General features: G+C 54.9%; 1 protein-coding gene and 1 long non-coding RNA gene across 2 annotated transcripts; both read right to left on the minus strand.

Moving 5' to 3' along the window:
* Positions 1 to 14,074: 14,074 nt before the first annotated feature.
* Positions 14,075 to 16,062, minus strand: LOC132807997 (gap junction alpha-5 protein-like). The gene is made up of 2 exons (XM_060821888.1): positions 16,016 to 16,062; positions 14,075 to 14,858 (listed from the first exon to the last, which is right to left on the minus strand). The coding sequence occupies exon 2, from the start codon at positions 14,789 to 14,791 to the stop codon at positions 14,075 to 14,077; it is 717 nt and encodes a 238-aa protein (XP_060677871.1). The 5' UTR covers positions 14,792 to 14,858; positions 16,016 to 16,062.
* A 1,741-nt stretch (positions 16,063 to 17,803) lies between these two features.
* Positions 17,804 to 18,627, minus strand: LOC132808069 (uncharacterized). The gene is made up of 2 exons (XR_009642021.1): positions 18,533 to 18,627; positions 17,804 to 18,022 (listed from the first exon to the last, which is right to left on the minus strand). It is a non-coding gene; the product is annotated as an uncharacterized LOC132808069 (long non-coding RNA).
* Positions 18,628 to 18,648: the final 21 nt, after the last annotated feature.

Genomic DNA, 18,648 nt, shown 5'->3' on the forward strand with positions numbered 1-18,648 from the left:
GAGATCCGCACTAACCCGGGATCAGTGAGGGAGATCCGCACTAACCCGGGATCACTGAGGGGGATCCGCACTAACCCGGGATCACTGAGGGAGATCCGCACTAACCCGGGATCACTGAGGGGGATCCGCACTAACCCGGGATCACTGAGGGGGATCCGCACTAACCCGGGATCAGTGAGGGGGATCCGCACTAACCCGGGATCAGTGAGGGGGATCCGCACTAACCCGGGATCACTGAGGGGGATCCGCACTAACCCGGGATCACTGAGGGAGATCCAATGAGTTAGGGATGGGAAAATGAGTTAAGGAGAGGGGGAATGTGCGAGGGAGAGGCTGGATTAGCGAGGGAGAGGGGGATTAAGTGAGGGAGAGGGGGAATGAGTGACGGAGAGTATGGATGAATGAGGGGAGAATGAGTGAGGGGGGGAATGAGTGAAGGAGAGAGTGGATGAGTGAAGGAGAGGGGAATGAGTAACGGAGAGTGTGAATGAGTGAGGGAGAGTTGGGGACAGTTCTCGTGCCGGGGAGATGAGGGGATGGATGGGCGGGGGAGGATCGAGAGGCAGATAGGGATGAGGTTTATTGAACCCTCCTTGAAAGACAATTCCTGGACGAGGAGAGAGCTGCTGATGTCAATCATTAACAGGATCCATCATTCGCCACAATAAACCTTTCACCAGCCGTTATCAGCTGGATAGTGGGGCTGTAAAAACTCACCGATTATCTGCTCTATTGCAGGGCGATTATCGACAATCAGATAAAACAGTCACTTTCACAACTACACGCACGTACGGGGCTAGGGAGTCCCAGGCTGCATTCCCGGCCTACTGCTGAGGCCTGGGGTCTGGGGCTGAGCTCTCACCCTCTCACACACACAGCAGGATAGGCCCCAGGCCCATTCCGGGCCTAGCGCTGAGGCCTGGGACTGAGCTCTCACCTTCGCTCACACACTCAGCAGGATAGGCCCCAGGCTGGATTCTGGGCCTAGTGCTGAGGCCCAGGGTCTGGGAAATCGACACTGGTACCGGAGGGTTCTCAGTCGCGGCGGGGATTGGGATGGTGGGATAGTGGAAGGGGAGAGGAGAGGGGGGGAATGGGTTGCATTCTCACTCTCTCTGTGTCTCCAATACATTTACATCTTGCTGACAATGTCCACCCTCCCCCCAGCCAAAGTCTAATTAGGGTCTTATTGGGGTTCAGCATCACCTCCCTGCTCTCATACTCTCCGTGCTCCTGGGAATGAGAATTCTCCACTGCCACCGAAATACCCACTGGCTGTCTGTCTCTCTCCCTATCCCTCTCTCTCTCTCTATCCCTCTGTCTCTCACTCTCTTTATCATCCCCTCTCACTATCACCCCTCTCTCTCTCTATCCCCCCTCTCCATCTCTCTCTATCCCTCTCCCTCTGTCTCTCGCTCCCTATCCCCCTCTCTCTTTCCCACTGCCTCTCTCTATCTCTTCATCCCTCTGTCACTCTCTCTCTATCACCCCATCTCTCTATCCCTTTCTCTCTATTCTTCTGTCTTTCTATCCCTCTGTCTCTTGCTCCCTATCCCCTCTCTCTCTCTATCCCTGTGTCTTTACCTCTCTCTCTTTATCCCTCTGTCACTCACTCTCTTTATCACCCCTCTCTCTATACCCCTCTCTCCATCTCTCTCTATTCTTCTCTCTCTTTATCCCTCTACCTCTGTCTCTCTCTCTATCCCTCTGTCACTCCACCTCTCTCACTGTTACTCCCTCTCTCTCTCTACCCCTCTGCCTCTCGCTGTCCCTCTCTATCCCTCACTCTCTATATCCCTCTCTATATCCCTGTCCCTCTATCCCTGTGGACAAGGGAGGGCGGAGGGGTGCAGAGGAACCTTGGGTATGGGACGGCCAGGCTGTGGAAGCTTTTGAGAGGGTGCAGAGGAGATTTCCCAGGATGCTGCCTGGACTGGAGGGCATGTCTCTTGAAGAGAGGGTGAGGGAGTGAGGGATTTGCTCATTGGAGTGAAGAAAGATGAGAGGCGACTTTGATAAGGGTGTACAAGATGGTGGGAGGCACAGGTAGAGTGGATAGCCTTCGCAGAAATGTCTATTACGAGGGGGTGGGGGGCACAATTTTAAGGTTCAGGGCAACACGGTGGCAGAGATGGGCAGGTTAGGTTGGACTGGCCGTGCTAAATTACCCCGTAGTGTTAGGTACGTTAGTCAGGGGTGAATGTTGGGGGGGTGGGGGAAAGGGTTTGCAGGGTTGGTGTGGAAGGGCCGAAGGGCCTGTGTCCACACTGTAGGGAACCTAATCTTTAAAGAAATCTAATATCAGAGGTAGGTTCTTTACACAGAGAGTGGTGGGTGTGTGGAGGGGCAGGCACAGAGACATTAGGGACGTTTAAGCGACTCTCGGAGAGACACGTGGAAGTACAGTGAAGGGTACGTAGGTTCGTCCGATCTCAGAGGAGGATAAAGGGCTGGCACAGCATCGAGGGGTGAAGGGACTGGACTGCGCTGTGCTGTTGTCAAGCGTTGATGGCCTTGAGACCGGGGCAAGGTACAACAGCAGGACAGCCAGCAGTAAACGCAGCGCGGAGATTACCTGGGGAAAGGGCAGATGCACGTCTCTTCTCCAGGCAGCAGAGATAAGACGTGCAGGAAACAGGTCCAAACTGTCATCGTAAAGCAATTCCCTGCTCCTCCCGGAACCATCGGAGTCAGCCTCCAAACGCACACTCAATCTGCCCTCCGATAACGCCCTCCTCAAACCGAAGCCAGCGCCCCGACTGCGACCCGGGCAACGCCCTGATGGGTCGCACCCGGAGAGAAACAGCCAACGCCCTCACCCACCTTCGCCACCCGCAGCATACCGCAGAGCCCCCCCAGCATTTGGAGACAGGCCCTTCGGCCCAACTAATCCACTCCCACCCTCCGAAGAGAATCCCGCCCATTCCCCTACCACCCATTTACCCCGGCACACCTCAGGGCACTATGGGTAATTTAGCATGGCCAATCCACCCTAACCTGCACATCCCTGGGCACTATGGGTAATTTAGCATGGCCAATCCACCCTAACCTGCACATCCCTGGGCACTATGGGTAATTTAGCATGGCCAATCCACCCTAACCTGCACATCCCTGGGCACTATGGGTAATTTAGCATGGCCAATCCACCCTAACCTGCACATCCCTGGGCACTATGGGTAATTTAGCACGGCCAATCCACCCTAACCTGCACATCCCTGGGCACTATGGGTAATTTAGCATGGCCAATCCACCCTAACCTGCACATCCCTGGGCACTATGGGTAATTTAGCACGGCCAATCCACCCTAACCTGCACATCCCTGGGCACTATGGGTAATTTAGCATGGCCAATCCACCCTAACCTGCACAAACCAGGGCACTATGGGTAATTTAGCATGGCCAATCCCACCCTAACCTGCACATCCCTGGGCACTATGGGTAATTTAGCACAGCCAATCCACCCTAACCTGCACATCCCTGGGCACTATGGGTAATTTAGCATGACTAATCCACCCTAACCTGCACATCCCTGGGCACTATGGGTAATTTAGCATGGCCAATCCACCCTAACCTGCACAAACCAGGGCACTATGGGTAATTTAGCATGGCCAATCCCACCCTAACCTGCACATCCCTGGGCACTATGGGTAATTTAGCATGGCCAATCCACCCTAATTTGCATATCGTTGGACTGTGGGAGGAAATCGGAGCACTGGGAGGTGACCCACGCAGACACGTAGGGGGTGGGGGTTTGGTGGGGAGAGGGAGAATGTGGACTGCCAGTCGGCCTGAGGCTGGAATCGAACCTGGGTCGCTGGCGCCGGCAGGCAGCAGGGGCTAACCCCGGAGCCATTCGCTGCTGAACTCGGAAAGGCCGCGTCTCTGGGAAAGCCTTTGCCCGGGGTTCCGGGAGGCAGGTTAACCGGGAAGGTTAGATCGCCCGGGGATTCCCGGGGGAGAACCAGCCAGTCAGATCGAAGCTCCGTTTGAGAGCTGGGGGTGGGGGGACGGGGGAGGGGAGGGCGTTGTACGGGGTGCGGGGGTCCCGTGAGCTGTGGTGTCCTCTCCTCTCCCCCCTGACAGGGATGAGGCCTGGGTCCGCAGCGTCTGTTCGTCTGTCTCCAAACGGTCTGGATCGGAAGGGCGGTCAGGAAGTTTGGGAAGCCGACCGGGGTCACCGGGAGAGGTCACTTCCAGGTCACAAAGATCCATCATCTGGGGGGGGGGGCGTCTCGGGGCTGGGGGAGGGGGTGGCTTTTCGATACGGCCAAACGCGAGGGGGGGCCCAGCGTCTGGGCAAAACGCAGAGGCCCAGGGCATGGCGTTAACCGTCAGGCCCTGGGTCGGTGGTGGGAAGGCAGAGAGGGAGGGGGTTACTGGGATCTTCCTGTGCCCTGGGGGTTACCCTCAGTCCCACACGGCCCTGTGTCCAATCAGAGACAGAGAGAGGGAGGGGGTTACTGGGATCTTCCTGTGCTCTGAGGGTTACCCTCAGTCCCACAAGGCCCTGTGTCCGATCAGAGAGAGAGAGGGGGTTACTGGGATCTTCCTGTGCTCTGGGTCCCCTCTCCCGCCAGTTGTGTTTGAGGAAGTCTGCTCTCTCTCTCTCTCCTTCTCTGTTCCTTCCTCGTTCTCTCTCTCTCTTTCTCTCACTCACACAGACAGGCAGAGGGCAGCACGGCCAGACAGACGAGGCCGGCGTCAGCTCAATGCAGCACCTCCCCTGCCCCCTCCCCCCCCACCCCGACCAGGGTGGGATTTCCCCAGTTACCCCTCTCCCCTCCACCTCGCACTGTCCCGTGACGTGGGATGGAGAGAACGAGAGAAACCGCACGATGGAGGGAGTGACAGGCCCTGGGGCTGTTTCAGACGGGAAACCGCGCCCAGGTTACTGCAGCGGAGAGAGAGAGGGAGGGAGGGAGGGGGAGAGAGAGAGAGAGGGAGGGAGGGGGGGAGGGAGAGAGAGAGGGAGGGAGAGAGGAAGGGGGGGGGGGGAGAGAGAGAGAGAGAGGGAGGGAGGGAGAGAGAGAGAGAGAGAGGGAGGGAGGGGGGGAGGGGGAGAGAGAGAGAGAGAGGGGAGGGGGAGGGGGGGGGGGGGGGGAGAGAGAGGGAGAGAGAGAGAGAGGGAGGGAGGGGGAGAGAGAGAGAGAGGGAGGGAGGGGGGGAGAGAGAGAGAGGGAGGGGGAGGGAGAGAGAGAGAGAGGGGGGGGGGAGGGGGAGAGAGAGGGAGGGAGGGAGAGAGGGGGAGAGAGAGGGGGAGGGGGGAGAGAGAGGGAGGGAGGGAGGGAGAGAGGGGGAGAGAGAGAGAGAGAGAGTGAGGGAGGGGGGAGAGAGAGTGAGGGAGGGGGGGAGGGAGAGAGAGAGGGGGGATGGAGAGAGAGGGGGGGGGAATGGAGGGAGGGAGAGAGAGGGGAGGGAGAGAGAGAGGGAGGGAGGGAAGAGGGAGAGAGAGGGAGCGATGACGGACGAGAGAGGGAGGGAGGGAGGGATGGAGGAAGGGAGGGAGAGAGAGCGGGAGGGGGAGGGAGAGAGGGTGTGAGAGAGGGAGGTGGAGGGGGAGGGGGGGAATGGAGGGAGGGAGAGAGAGGGGAGGGAGAGAGAGAGGGAGGGAGGGAAGAGGAGAGAGAGGGGAGGGAGAGAGGGAGGGAGGGAGGGATGGAGGAAGGGAGGGAGAGAGAGAGCGGGAGGGGGAGGGAGAGGGGGGAGAGATGGGGAGAGAGTGGGATGGCGGGAGGTAGGGAGGGAGAGGGGGGCAGAGAGGGAGGGGGGGAGCGGGAGAGTGGGAGGGGGGAGAGGGAGGAGGGAGAGGGAGGGGGAGGGGGAGAGAGGGGAGAGAGGGAGGTGGGAGTGAGGGGGATAAGGGAGGAGGGAGAGAGAGGGAGGACGGAGGGAGGGAGAGGGAGGGGGAGGGAGAGTGGGGAAGGGGATGGGGAGAGGGAGGGGAGAGGGGGAGGAGGGAGGGGTAGAAAGGAATGCAGAAAGGGGGAGAGAGGGAGGAAGGAAGGAGGGGAGAAAGGGGGAGGGGAGACGGAAGAAGGAGGGGGGAGAGAGGGAGGAAGGAGGGATGGAGAGAGAGGAATTTTGGGAAAGAGGGAGAGAGGGAGGGAGGAAGGGGGGAGGAAGAAGGGAGGGAAGGGGGAAAGAGGGAGAGAGTGGGGGAGGGATGGAGAGAGGGTGGGGAGAGACAGATCGGGAGGGAAGGTACGAGAGGTAGGGAGAGAGAGGGAGTGAGAGACTGAGAGAGAGAGAGAGCAGAGATGGAGGGAGAGAGATTCAGAAAGAGAAACAAGAGAAAGGAAGAGAGAGAGAGGGAGATAGACAGGAGAGAGAGAGAGAGAGGGAGAGTGTGACAGAGGGACGAAGAAAGGGAGAGAGAGGAAGAGACTCAGGCCTCTACACTTCTCCCTCAGCACTGACCCTCCGACAGTGCGGCACTCCCTCAGCGCTGACCCTCCGACAGTGCCCACTCCCTCAGCACTGACCCTCCGACAGTGCGGCACTCCCTCAGCACTGACCCTCCGACAGTGCGGCACTCCCTCAGCACTGACCCTCCGACAGTGCGGCACTCCCTCAGCACTGACCCTCCGACAGTGCCCACTCCCTCAGCGCTGACCCTCCGACAGTGCCCACTCCCTCAGCACTGACCCTCCGACAGTGCGGCACTCCCTCAGCACTGAACCTCCGACAGTGCCCGCTCCCTCAGCACTGAACCTCCGACAGGGCCCACTCCCTCAGCGCTGACCCTCCGACAGTGCGGCACTCCCTCAGCGCTGACCCTCCGACATTGCCCACTCCCTCAGCACTGACTCTCCGACAGTGCCCGCTCCCTCAGCACTGACCCTCCGACAGTGCCCGCTCCCTCAGCACTGACCCTCCGACAGCGCCCACTCCCTCAGCACTGACCCTCCGACAGTGCGGCACTCCCTCAGCACGGACCTTCCGACAGCGCCCACTCCCTCAGCCATCACCCCTTTAATATTCAATGGTGTTACCATCACTGAACCCCCCCTCCCCCCACCCCCCACTATAAACATCCTGGGGGTTACTCTCTCCAACAAGATAAATGCGAGGTGCTGCATTTTGGGAAAGCAAATCTTAGCAGGACTTATACACTTGATGGTGAGGTCCTAGGGAGTGTTGCTGAACAAAGAGACCTTGGAGTGCAGGTTCATAGCTCCTTGAAAGTGGAGTCGCAGGTCGATAGGATAGTGAAGGCAGCGTTTGGTATGCTTTCCTTTATTGGTCAGAGTATTGAGTACAGGAGTTGGGAGGGTCATGTTGCGGCTGTACAGGACATTGGTTAGGGCCACTGTTGGAATATTGTGTGCAATTCTGGTCTCCTTCCTATCGGAAAGATGTTGTGAAACTTGAAAGGGTTCAGAAAAGATCTACAAGGATGTTGGAGGGTTGGAGGATCTGAGCTACAGGGAGAGGCTGAACAGGCTGGGGCTGTTTCCCTGGAACGTCGGGGGCTGAGGGGTGACCTTATAGAGGTTAATAAAATCATGAGGGGGCATGGAGAGGGTAAACAGACCAGGTCTTTACCCCCTGGGGTGGGGGGGAGTCCAGAACTAGAGGGGCGTTGGTTTAAGGGGAGAGGGGGAAAGGGAGCTGAGGGGTAACTTTTCCCCCCCCAGAGGGTGGTGCGTGTGTGGAATGAGCTGCCAGAGGATGTGGGGGAGGCTGGGACATTGACAGCATTGCAAAGGCATCAGGGTGGGGACAGGGATAGGAAGGGGTTAGAGGGAGATGGGCCGCGGGCTGGGGAATGGGAGTAGATTAGGTTAGGATATTGGGTTGGCATGGACGGGTTGGGCCGAAGGGTCTGTTTCCATTCTGTACAACTCTATGAATCTCAGAGAGAATCTAACCATCGCCCCCCTTGACGTTCAATGGCTTTACCATCACTGACTCCATCCCCCCAACTATTAACATCCTGGGGGTTCCCATTGACCAGAAACTGACCTGGAGCCAGCCCCATATAAACACACACACCCTCTCTCTCACACACACACACCCTCTCACACACACACACAGTCTCTCTCTCACACACACACACACACTCTCTCTCACACACACACTCTCTCTCTCACACAGACACACACACACACACTCTCTCTCACACATACACTCACTCTCTCTCACACACACACTCTCTCTCTCACACAGACACACTCACACACACACACTCTCTCACAATCACAAACACACACATTCTCTCTCACACACACTCTCTCTCACACACACACTCACACACTCTCTCATACACACTCACACACTCTCTCTCACACACGCGCGCACACACATTCTCACACAGCCAGTCTCTCATACACACTCTCACACAAACACAGTCTCTCTCTCTCTCTCACACACAGTCTCTCTCTCTCACTCACACACACACAGAGTCTCTCTCTCTCTCACACACACACACACACAGAGTCTCTTTCTCTCTCTCTCTCTCTCCCTCTCTCTCTCTCTCACACACAGACACACCCACACATGAAGGGGACTTTCCGAATGCCCAGCTAATGAATGATGACCTTGTTCCAGTAACTCTGACTCAGTTACTTGTCACTACCTCGTTTCACACTCTCTGCATCCTTCGGATGGTCACTCCCAATCTCTCAGTCTGATCCCATCCCCCTCTCCGGCCCAGTCACTCCACCCACTGCCTGCACTCTGTTCCTGTTTCTGACCATTCCTCTCTCTCTCTCTCGCTCCCCCTGTCTCTCTCTCTCTCTGTCTTCCTTCTTCTTTCTCACACTTTCTCACTCTATCGTTCCCTGTCTACGTCTTCCTCTCCATCTCTGTCTCTCCCTCTCAAGTCCTTTTTGCGCACTCTCTCTCTCTCTCCACCTCCTCTGTGTGCTCTCACTATCCCCATCCCCCAACACCCCTCTCTCTCCTTCTCTATCTCCCTCCCCGTCTCTCTTTTCCATCGTCATTTCTCTTTTTTGTGTCTCTCTCTCTGTCTCTCCCTCTCCCTTCCCTCTTTCTCCACCCCCCTCTGTGTCCATCTCACCAACTCCTAACACCTCTTTCTCCCCCTCTCTCTATCCCTCTTTCTCTGTCCCTCTCTATCTACGTGTATGGAATGAGCTGCCAGAGGAAGTGGTGGAGGCTGGTACAATTGCAACATTTAAGAGGCATTTGGATGGGTATATGAATAGGAAGGGTTTGGGGGGATATGGGCCGGGTGCTGGCAGGTGGGACTAGATTGGGTTGGGATATCTGGCCGGCATGGACGGGTTGGATCAAAGGGTCTATTTCCATGCTGTCCATCTCTATGACTCTATCTCTGTGTGTGTGTGTCTCTCTCTCTCTTTTTCTCTGTCACTCTATCTCTTTCTCTCTCTCTGTGTCTCTCGCTTTCTGTGTCCCTCTCTCTTCCCCCCTCTTTCTCTCTTGCTCTCCCTCTCTCTCTATCTGTCTCTCCCTGTTTCTCTGTCACTCTCTCTCTCTGTGTCTCTGTCTCTGTGTCTCTCTCTGTCTCTGATGGTCTGTCTCTCTCTCTCATTCCCCATCTGTCTCTCTCTCTTTATCCCCCCTCTCTTTCTGTATCTCTCTCTCTCTCCATCTCGATCTACCCTCCTCTACCTCTCCGCCTATCTCTCTCTCCCTGTCCCTCTGTCCCCTTCTACCTCTCTCTCTCAGTCTCTCTTGCCCCTCTCCATCGGAGAGTCCCCAGATGATGGGGGACACTGGGGATGTGGGGAAGACTTACCCCTGGTCTCGGAGTCTGTGAAGGGGGTAAATGAGCCAGAAACGCCGTTGTCCCAGGACGACTGAAATAGCCCCGAATCCAATCCCTCACCCACCCCACACTGTTTCAGAAATAAACTAATATTGTGGGCAGGAACAGATCGACAGGATAATGGGATGAGGGGAATCAGGGATAGAAACCTATCGTTTCTGTGCGTGTCCAGGGGCCCCATTAGCTCAGACTGCAGTCAGAGTCATGCAGACCCTTCGGCCCAACCCATCTATGCTGACCATTCGGTCCTACGGGTCCACGCTGACCGTCCGAAGGGTAACCCACTCACACCCATTCGTCCTACTCCACATTAACCCCCTGACTAATGCACCTAACCGGCACATTCCTGGGCACTATGGGTAGTTTAGCACGGCCAATCCACCCTAACCTGCACATTCCTGGGCACTATGGGTAATTTAGCATGGCCAATCCAGCCTAACCTGCACATGCCTGGGCACTATGGGTAATTCAGCACAGCCAATCCATCCTAACCTGCACATCCCTGGCCCCTATGGGAAACTTAGCGTGGCCAATCCACCCTAACCTGCACATCTTTAGACAGTGGGAGGAAACTGGACCTCCCAGACGAAACCCACGCAGACACAGGGAGAATGTGCAAACTCCCATACCGACAGTTACCTTAGGCTGGAGTTGAACCTGGGTTCCTGGCACTGTGTGGCAGCAGTGCCTATCACTGAGCCACTGGGTCACACCAGATGGAGAAAGAGAGTCTCTTGGAGATTCCTTACCTGCAATGCAGGGGTGCCAAGTCCCCATTCTCAAGCAGCAACCTACCAACACAACAACCCACCAGCACACTCAATTTTTCAATCATTTTTATTTTTCTCGTACATTCCCGGCAGGAAGATCAGGATATAATCTCCGGGAGTCGGGATTGCAGCTGGGAGAGGAGTTCAGGAATCTCCTTGCTATCTCTGCAGGCCACAGGAGATCGCTGGCCAGCTCATCAGGAATTGCATCTCTCCCCTTCGAAGGGCTGCTCTCCGAAGATCCTTCGGTACTTTTTCAGTTTTCCATTCAATTGGAAATATTAGTTCTGAGAAATATTAAAAGCCAACTCTTTGCCTGTCTCTTGGAATTTCCTGAGTCTACTTCCTTGATGTTCCATTCTCTCTGCTTCCCAATTTGTTTTCATTCCCCACTGACTCCTGCCTCAACTTCCCATCCCTGTCACACTCCCGATCCAATCCTCCCAAACGTTCCCGGATTCTACCCAATCATCTCCAATTCACCAAAAATGCTTCCAAAAAATACGCCCCCCCCCCAACCACCAAATCTATACCAGTCTTTCCACTTCTTCTGTTTTGCCTTTCCAAATTATCCCACATTTCAATGTTCCATCCATCATTTCCAAATCTCCCGACGTTGCTCAGTTCCCAACTCTCATGTTTTTCGAACGACCACCAAAGTCCCTCCAGCCCTAACCCAATTCTTCCTCAGTTCATCCCAAATTTTAGAAAGTTAGGCAACATTTTTGACTTCCCCCTCAATATATCCCCATTTTTTTCTAATTCTCCCAGTTTTCCCACCTCCTTCCCCATCCATTCTAATTTTCCACAATCCATCCCAATTCTTCTTAATTCTCCACAAGTTTCTCCCAAAATCCTACCCTCCCCACGTTTGCCCAATTCTTTGTGAAATTTCACATTGTTCCTAATTCTACCCAATTCTCCTTCAAATGACCCCACAATCCTCCTCAACTTTCCCAAATCTCTAGCGATCGTTTCCAATCATCTCTACGTTTTCCACCCCAATTCTTTGAAATTTCCACAGATTTTTCCCCAATTCACTTGCAACACGTCCCCATCTTCAGAACCACTTTCAATTCTCCCCAAGTTTCCCACAATTCCCCAATGATCCTTTCTAGCTCGACTGTTTTCCTCAATTCTTCCCAAATTTTCCCCATTTCCTCCCCAATACTCTGCAATGATCAATTCTTCTCAATGTTCTTGAATGATTTCTAATCCTTCCCAACTCTAACCAATTTGCTCCAATTATTTCAAATTCTTTCCCAACTATCCTCAGTTGCACCTAATTCTTCAGCTTTCCCAATTTGCTCCAATTCCTTCAAATTCTTCCCAATTCTCCTTGATCGCACTCAACTCTGCACATTTTTTCTCCAATTATTTCAACTACTTCCCAATTCTCAAATTTATCTAATTATTTCAAATTCTTCCTCAATTTGTCCAATTGTTTCAAACTTTTCCTCATCTCTCCATTCTTCCCAACCCCTCGATTATAGTCAATTCTTGCCAATTTCCATAAATTCTTTCCAATGCTAGACATTTTACATTTTTTAAATTTAAATTCTCCCCGAACCCTCCCATTTCTTTCCAAGTCCATCATTCTTCCAAACTGTACGTAATTCCTTTCAGTTTTCCCCATTCCTCCCCACTTTTCCTCAATTTGCGCCAAATCTTCTCCCAATTAATTCCAATTCTCCCCATGTCATCCCATTTCCCCCAATTCTCTCCAAATCTTATGTTTTCCAATACTTCCCAATTTTCACCAATTCACTCTTGTTCTCCCCAATCTTCCCACTTTCCCCAATTCCAATTCTGTCCAAACCTTTTTTGCCCTGACTCCCGATTTACTCCATTTTCCCAATGCTCATCAATTCTTCGGAAACCTTATGTTTCCCCATTTCACTCCAGTTTTCCCAAATATTCTCATCCTCTCCAAGTTTTATTTTTTCCATTTCTCCCCAATTTCCTTAAGCATTTCCCCTTTTTCCCAATTCCAATTCTCTCCAAATCTGCTATTTTTTTCCCAATTCTCCCTCAATTTTTCCACTTTTTCAATTTCCCCCAAATTTTGTCAATTTTCCCAGTCCTGTCCTAATCTTCTCATTTCTCCCAATTCTTCAATTCTTGCCAATATTCCCAAATTCTCTACAGTTACCCACCCCTGCAATCCTCCCCATTCCTATCCAATCCAATTCACTCCAAATCATATTTTCCCCAATCCCCCCAAAATCTTCATCTTTCCAAATTCTGCCATTTCCCCCAATTCTCTCCAAATCTTATTTTTTCTGAATTATCCCAAACTTCGGCATTTCTCCCAAGTCACTCTCATTCTCTCTAATCTCTCCATTATCTTCAAATGTTATTTTTCCCCAATTTTGCCAATGTATCCCAATTCACCCCAACCTCCTCATTTTTCCCTGATTCTCTCCAAACCTTATTTTTGCCCATTTTCCCCAATTTTCTCCCAGTTCCGCCCTCCCGTCTCAATTTTCCCAGTACCAACTGCCTCCAAATCTTCCCCATTCTCCCTAAATCTTGCCAATTCTCTTTTCAATTCTCCCTGCAATTTGCCATTTCCCCAACAATTCTCTCCAACGTCCCCCTGATCATCTCATTTTCTCCCTCTCATTTCTTCAGGAATTGTCTTATTTCTCCCAATTTCATCCAGCCAATTCTCTCCAGCTTCCACCCCCCCCCCATTATTTATTTATCGATGCTCCTTAACTCTATGATCTGCTTGTATTGTTCACAAGACAAAACTTTTTACTGTGCCTCGATGTACGTGACAATAAATTCAACTCAACCTCAACTCAATTCAATTAATCTCAACTCAACTAAACCTCAATTCAATTCAACTCAACTTCAATTCAACTCAATTCAACCTCAACTCAACTCAACCTCAATTCAATTCAACTCAACCTCAATTCATTTCAATTCAACTCAACTAAACCTCATTTCAACTCAACTTCAATTCAATTCAACTCAACTCAATTCAACCTCAACTCAATTCAACTCAACCTCAATTCAACTCAACTTCAATTCAATTCAATTCAACCTCAACTCGATTCAATTCAACTCACCCTCAACTCAACTCACCCTCAATTCAACTCACCCTCAACTTAGCCTGCTTGGCACACTCTCCTCATTCCTGATGAAGGGCTTATGCTCGAAACGTCGAATTCTCTATTCCTGAGATGCTGCCTGGCCTGCTGTGCTTTGACCAGCAACACATTTGCAGCTCAACCTCAGTTCAATTCAACTCAAACTCTGGTTTTCATTTGTAAACCTCTCTCCAGATGTGGAGTTTCTCCAGCAGCTTCCCTTGGTCTCCAAAGGCCCCTTGGTTGCCACGACAACCCGAAAGTCCCAATCCCACCCTCTCTCGCACCTACGGGGTGGGGTGGAGGGTCTGCCTTTCCAAACTGGCCCTGCCCACCACCCCCAATTTGCCAACACCCCTCCCCCCCCGACCAATCCTACCCCTGGGAATCCCCTCTCCTCCCCGCCCCTTCCCTGACTCCTCCACCCCGCCCCCCGGGCCTGCCAATGGTGGCTCAGACGGTGACGTGGAGGCCCTGGTCCGGCGGGCGGTGGGGCCAGGGGTTGGGGGAAGGGGCCTGGGCCTCGAGGGTGGGGGGACACAGCCGCCGCCTGCCCAGGTAGCAGAGCTCGGCCAGCCCCAGGAGCAGCGAGACCCCAGAGACGGCGGCCATGAAGGCCACAAAGACGTTCTTCTCGGTGGGCCGGGACACGAAGCAGTCGGTGGGGGTGGGGCAGGGTGCCCGCTCGCACCGGTACACGGGGCTCAGGAAGATCCCGTACAGCAGGTACTGGGCGGCCAGGAAGCCCAGCTCCAGGGCCGAGCGGGCCAGCACGCAGCACACGTAGGTGCCCAGCAGTGCCCCGCGGATCTGCGCCTTGTCTCCCGGCCGTCCCGGTGCGCCCCCCGCCGGCGCCTCCCGCTGGCGGCGGACGGAGCGCAAGGCGTGCGCGACGAAGACCAGCGAGGGGGTGGAGACAAAGACCACCTGGAGCACCCAGAGGCGGACGTGGGAGACGGGGAAGGCCCGGTCGTAGCAGACGGTCTCGCAGCCCGGTTGCCGGGTGTTACAGCTGAAGCCGGACTGCTCGTCCCCCCAAGCCGACTCGGCGGCCGCTCCCAGCACCAGCATCCGGAAGACAAACAGCACCGTCAGCCAGACCTTGCCCACCGCCGTCGAGTGCTGGTGCACCTGCTCCAGGATCCGGGAGAGCAGCGACCAGTCGCCCATCCCTCCACCAGGCCTGAGGCCTACACTCCTCCTCCTGCTCCTGATCCGGGAGCTCAGGGGGCCAGGCCTGTGCATGGAGAGGGTGAGGGGGAGAGAGAGAGAGAGAGGGAGACAAAGAGAGACAGAGAGAGAGAGACACAGAGAGAGAGAGACAGAGAGAGAGACAGAGAGAGAGAGAGAGAGAGAGAGAGACAGAGACAGAGAGACAGAGAGAGAGAGAGAGAGAGAGACAGACACAGAGAGAGAGAGAGAGAGAGACAGACACAGAGAGAGAGATACAGACAGAGAGTGAGAGAAGGCGGGGAGGAGGGAGGGAAGAAAGGAGGGAGGGGGGAGGGAAGGAGAGAGAGGAGTGGGAAGAAGGGGGAGGGAGAGGGGAAGGAGGGGGAGGGAACGAGGGGGAGGAAATGAGGGGGGAGGGAGTGAGGGAGGGGCAGAGAGGGGACGGAGGGGGCAAGGAGTGAGGTAAGGAGAGAATGGGACATGTCAAAACACCAGCGAGGACCCAGCATCTTAAAAACAAACATCACAATCAACCCTCTCCACGCCACGACGGACCCCTCACCCTCTCACAGCATCCCCAGCGATGACCCCTGGCCCTGTTAGAGTGTCCCCAATGACCCTGACCCTGTCCGAGTGTCTGCGGCAATAGCCCCTGATCGTGTCAGAGTGTCCCCGGCAATGACTCCTGACCATATCCGAGTGTCCCCGGCAATGACCCCTGACCCTGTCCGAGTCTCCCCAGCAATGACCCCTGACCCTGTCTGAGCATCCCTGGCAATGACCCCTGACCGAGCGTCCCCGGCAATGACCCCTTACCCTGTCCGAGCGTCCCGGGTAATGACCCCTGACCGAGCGTCCCGGGCAATGACCCCCACCCTGTCGGAGCATCCCCGGCAATGACCCATGACTCTGTCCACGTGTCCCCGGTAATCAGCCCCGACCCTGTCCGAGTGAGCCCGGCAATGACCCCTGACCCTGTCCGAGTCTCCCCAGCAATGACCCCTGACCCTAGCCGAGCGCCCCGGAGGACCCCCAGCCCTGTCCGAGCGTCCCCGGCGATGACCCCGGACCCTGGTTGAGCACCCCGGGGGATGACCCCTATCCGATTGTCCCCGGCGATGACCCTCCCCTAGCCCTGCCCGAGCGTGCCCGACGACCCCCACCCCTGTCAGAGCATGCCCGGCGATGGGAGACCCATTGGGGGGGGGGAAACCCCTTTACCCGGGCTTTCCGCTGCGGGACCGGAGGACTTCGGAAGCTCCTGTCGCCACCTCACGCCCCCGTCTGGCACCTGCGATCAGTTCCGTCTCTCTGTGTCTCTCTCTCTCTGTCAGCGTCCGTCCTCAGGCGAGGGAGGACCGCACTGAGACAGCCCCTCACTCCAAGCAGCTGAAACTCTCCCTCCGTCCCTTTCACCTTATTTGGGGCTGGCGTAGGGATGGGGCTGGACAGAGATATTAAAAGGCACGGTGTATCCAGCCAGTATTCCCTGCCTCCCCGGGCGATGGACAGCAGCCTATCGTATCGGCCGCTCACAGGCATCACTGCACCTGTCCTGGGTGACAGGGGTCACCTTCCTAAACTAATATTAGTCCAAAGAGAAGCCCTTTGTCTGTGGCAGAGAGCGACTGACTATGTCGCTCGCTCGCTCGGTCAGTCTCTCTGTCGCTGCAGGGTGGCCCAGAGATCAACTTCCAGAAGGGACAAAACATTCAAAATAACATTCACAGCGGGACAAGAGACAGATGGAGAGAGGGATACGGTGATACAAAGGACAGAGAGAGAGAGGGAGGGGGAGAGAGGGAGGGAGGGGGAGAGAGAGAGAGGGAGGGAGGGGGAGGGGGAGAGAGAGGGAGGGGGAGAGAGAGGGAGGGGGAGAGAGAGGGAGGGAGGGGGATAGAGGGAGAGGGAGAGAGGGACAGAGTGAGAGAGGGAGGGAGGGACAGAGTGAGAGAGGGAGGGAGGGACAGAGAGAGAGACAGAGAGAGAGAGAAAGAGAGAGAGAGAGAGACAGAGAGATGGGGGAAGGTGGAGACAGAGAGAGAGATAGAGAGAGATGGGGGAGATGGAGAGAGAGAAAGAGGCAGAGATACATTTACACAGAGAGAGAGACAGACAGAGAGAGATAGAGATAGACAGAGACACTGACACAGGGACACACTGTCTTGTGCACACATACATACTCATCGTCTCTCACACAGACATGCAGATACACCATCTCTCTCACACACACACACACGACAGAAGGGACAATGCCACAGTTGGTTGGTGGGAGGTGGGGGAGGGGGGAGCGGAGAAAATAAAGATAAAAAGAGTGCAAAGCCACAGGGTAGAGGTTTTGGGTGAGATGGGAAAGGTCGAAGAGGGTCCTAAGGGGCAACTTTTTCCCCCAGAGGGTGGTGCGTGTGTGGAATGAGCTGCCAGAGGAAGTGGGGGAGGCTGGGACAATGACAGCATTGAAAAGGCATCAGGGTGGGGACAGGGATAGGAAGGGGTTAGAGGGAGATGGGCCAAGTGCTGGGGATGGGACTACAGTAGTTTAGGATATCTGAGGCAGCATGGAAGAGATGGACCGAAGGGTCTGTTTCTGTGCTGTGTGACTATGACTGCCAGACCCTTCTGTTCCACGGCGTTCCCCAGTCTTTCCCCGTTTAAATAATATTCAGCTCCTCTCTCCTTCCTGCAGACCCTCACATTTCCCCACGTTATATTCTGTCCCGCAGCATTCCCCAGTCTTTCCCCGTTTAAATAATATTCAGCTCCTCTCTCCTTCCTGCAGACCCTCACATTTCCCCACGTTATATTCTGTCCCGCAGCATTCCCCAGTCTTTCCCCGTTTAAATAATATTCAGCTCCTCTCTCCTTCCTGCAGACCCTCACATTTCCCCACGTTATATTCTGTCCAGCGGCGTTCCCCAGTCTTTCCCCGTTTAAATAATATTCAGCTCCTCTCTCCTTCCTGCCAAAGTGCAGAGCACAACATTCCCAGAATGACGACTCAGTCAGCGCTAAACATTTCCAGGGATTTATTTTTAAAAGAGAGAAATAGACAACAATTTGAGTCTTCCTCCTCCTTCGCTGAAGGAAGGTGTCAGAGCAGGGGGCGCTGATTAGAAAAACACTCCGAAACGTTCAGGACACACCTCACAGATGGCTCTCGCTCTCTTGCCGTGACATCAGAGGGTCGGTCAATCCCTCCACGTCACCTCCACCTCGTCGGTTCGGAACCTGGCAAAAAACAACGAGGGGAAGTCATTCCCAAATCTGTACTGGAATCCGTATGAATGTGGAGAGACGGGGGGGGGGGGCGAGATCAGGGAGGGTGGGTTATTATCCGGAGGGCGACGGAGCAGGAACGTGGAAGGCGAGAGACCCGAGTGCCCTACGGCCACCTGGAACGCCAGGACGTCCCGCGGTCAGCGTTACAGGGCGAGACCACCCCTCTGGAGGGTCTCACACACACACACAGCGCTGAGGTGCGGTACCGCCGGGAGGACGTTACTGGCTGAAGAGGGGGGGACAGATTCCCGATATGGCAGGGAGACGGGATCGGGGTGGGACCACGTCCAGGCGGGAGCTCAGACCGATGAGGAAAACCCACAGGAAACGGGAAAACTTCGAGCAGGGGTCAATGGAGGACGGATGTTCCCCGAAACGGCCTGGATTAAGGGCGGATATCCACTCAGGATGGGCCGAACGGTCTGTCCCGGTGTTGCCCATCTCGGTGAAAAGTCCTACCTCTGCGTGATCCAGGAATCCTCCAGAGGGGTCACGTGTCCGACCCGGAACATCTCCCACCCGGCATGGGCTATCATCGCCCCGTTATCAATGCAAAACCTGCGAGAGGGGGGGGG

Source organism: Hemiscyllium ocellatum, assembly GCF_020745735.1.
Source record: "Hemiscyllium ocellatum isolate sHemOce1 chromosome 27 unlocalized genomic scaffold, sHemOce1.pat.X.cur. SUPER_27_unloc_3, whole genome shotgun sequence".
Taxonomy (NCBI): Eukaryota; Metazoa; Chordata; class Chondrichthyes; order Orectolobiformes; family Hemiscylliidae; genus Hemiscyllium; species Hemiscyllium ocellatum.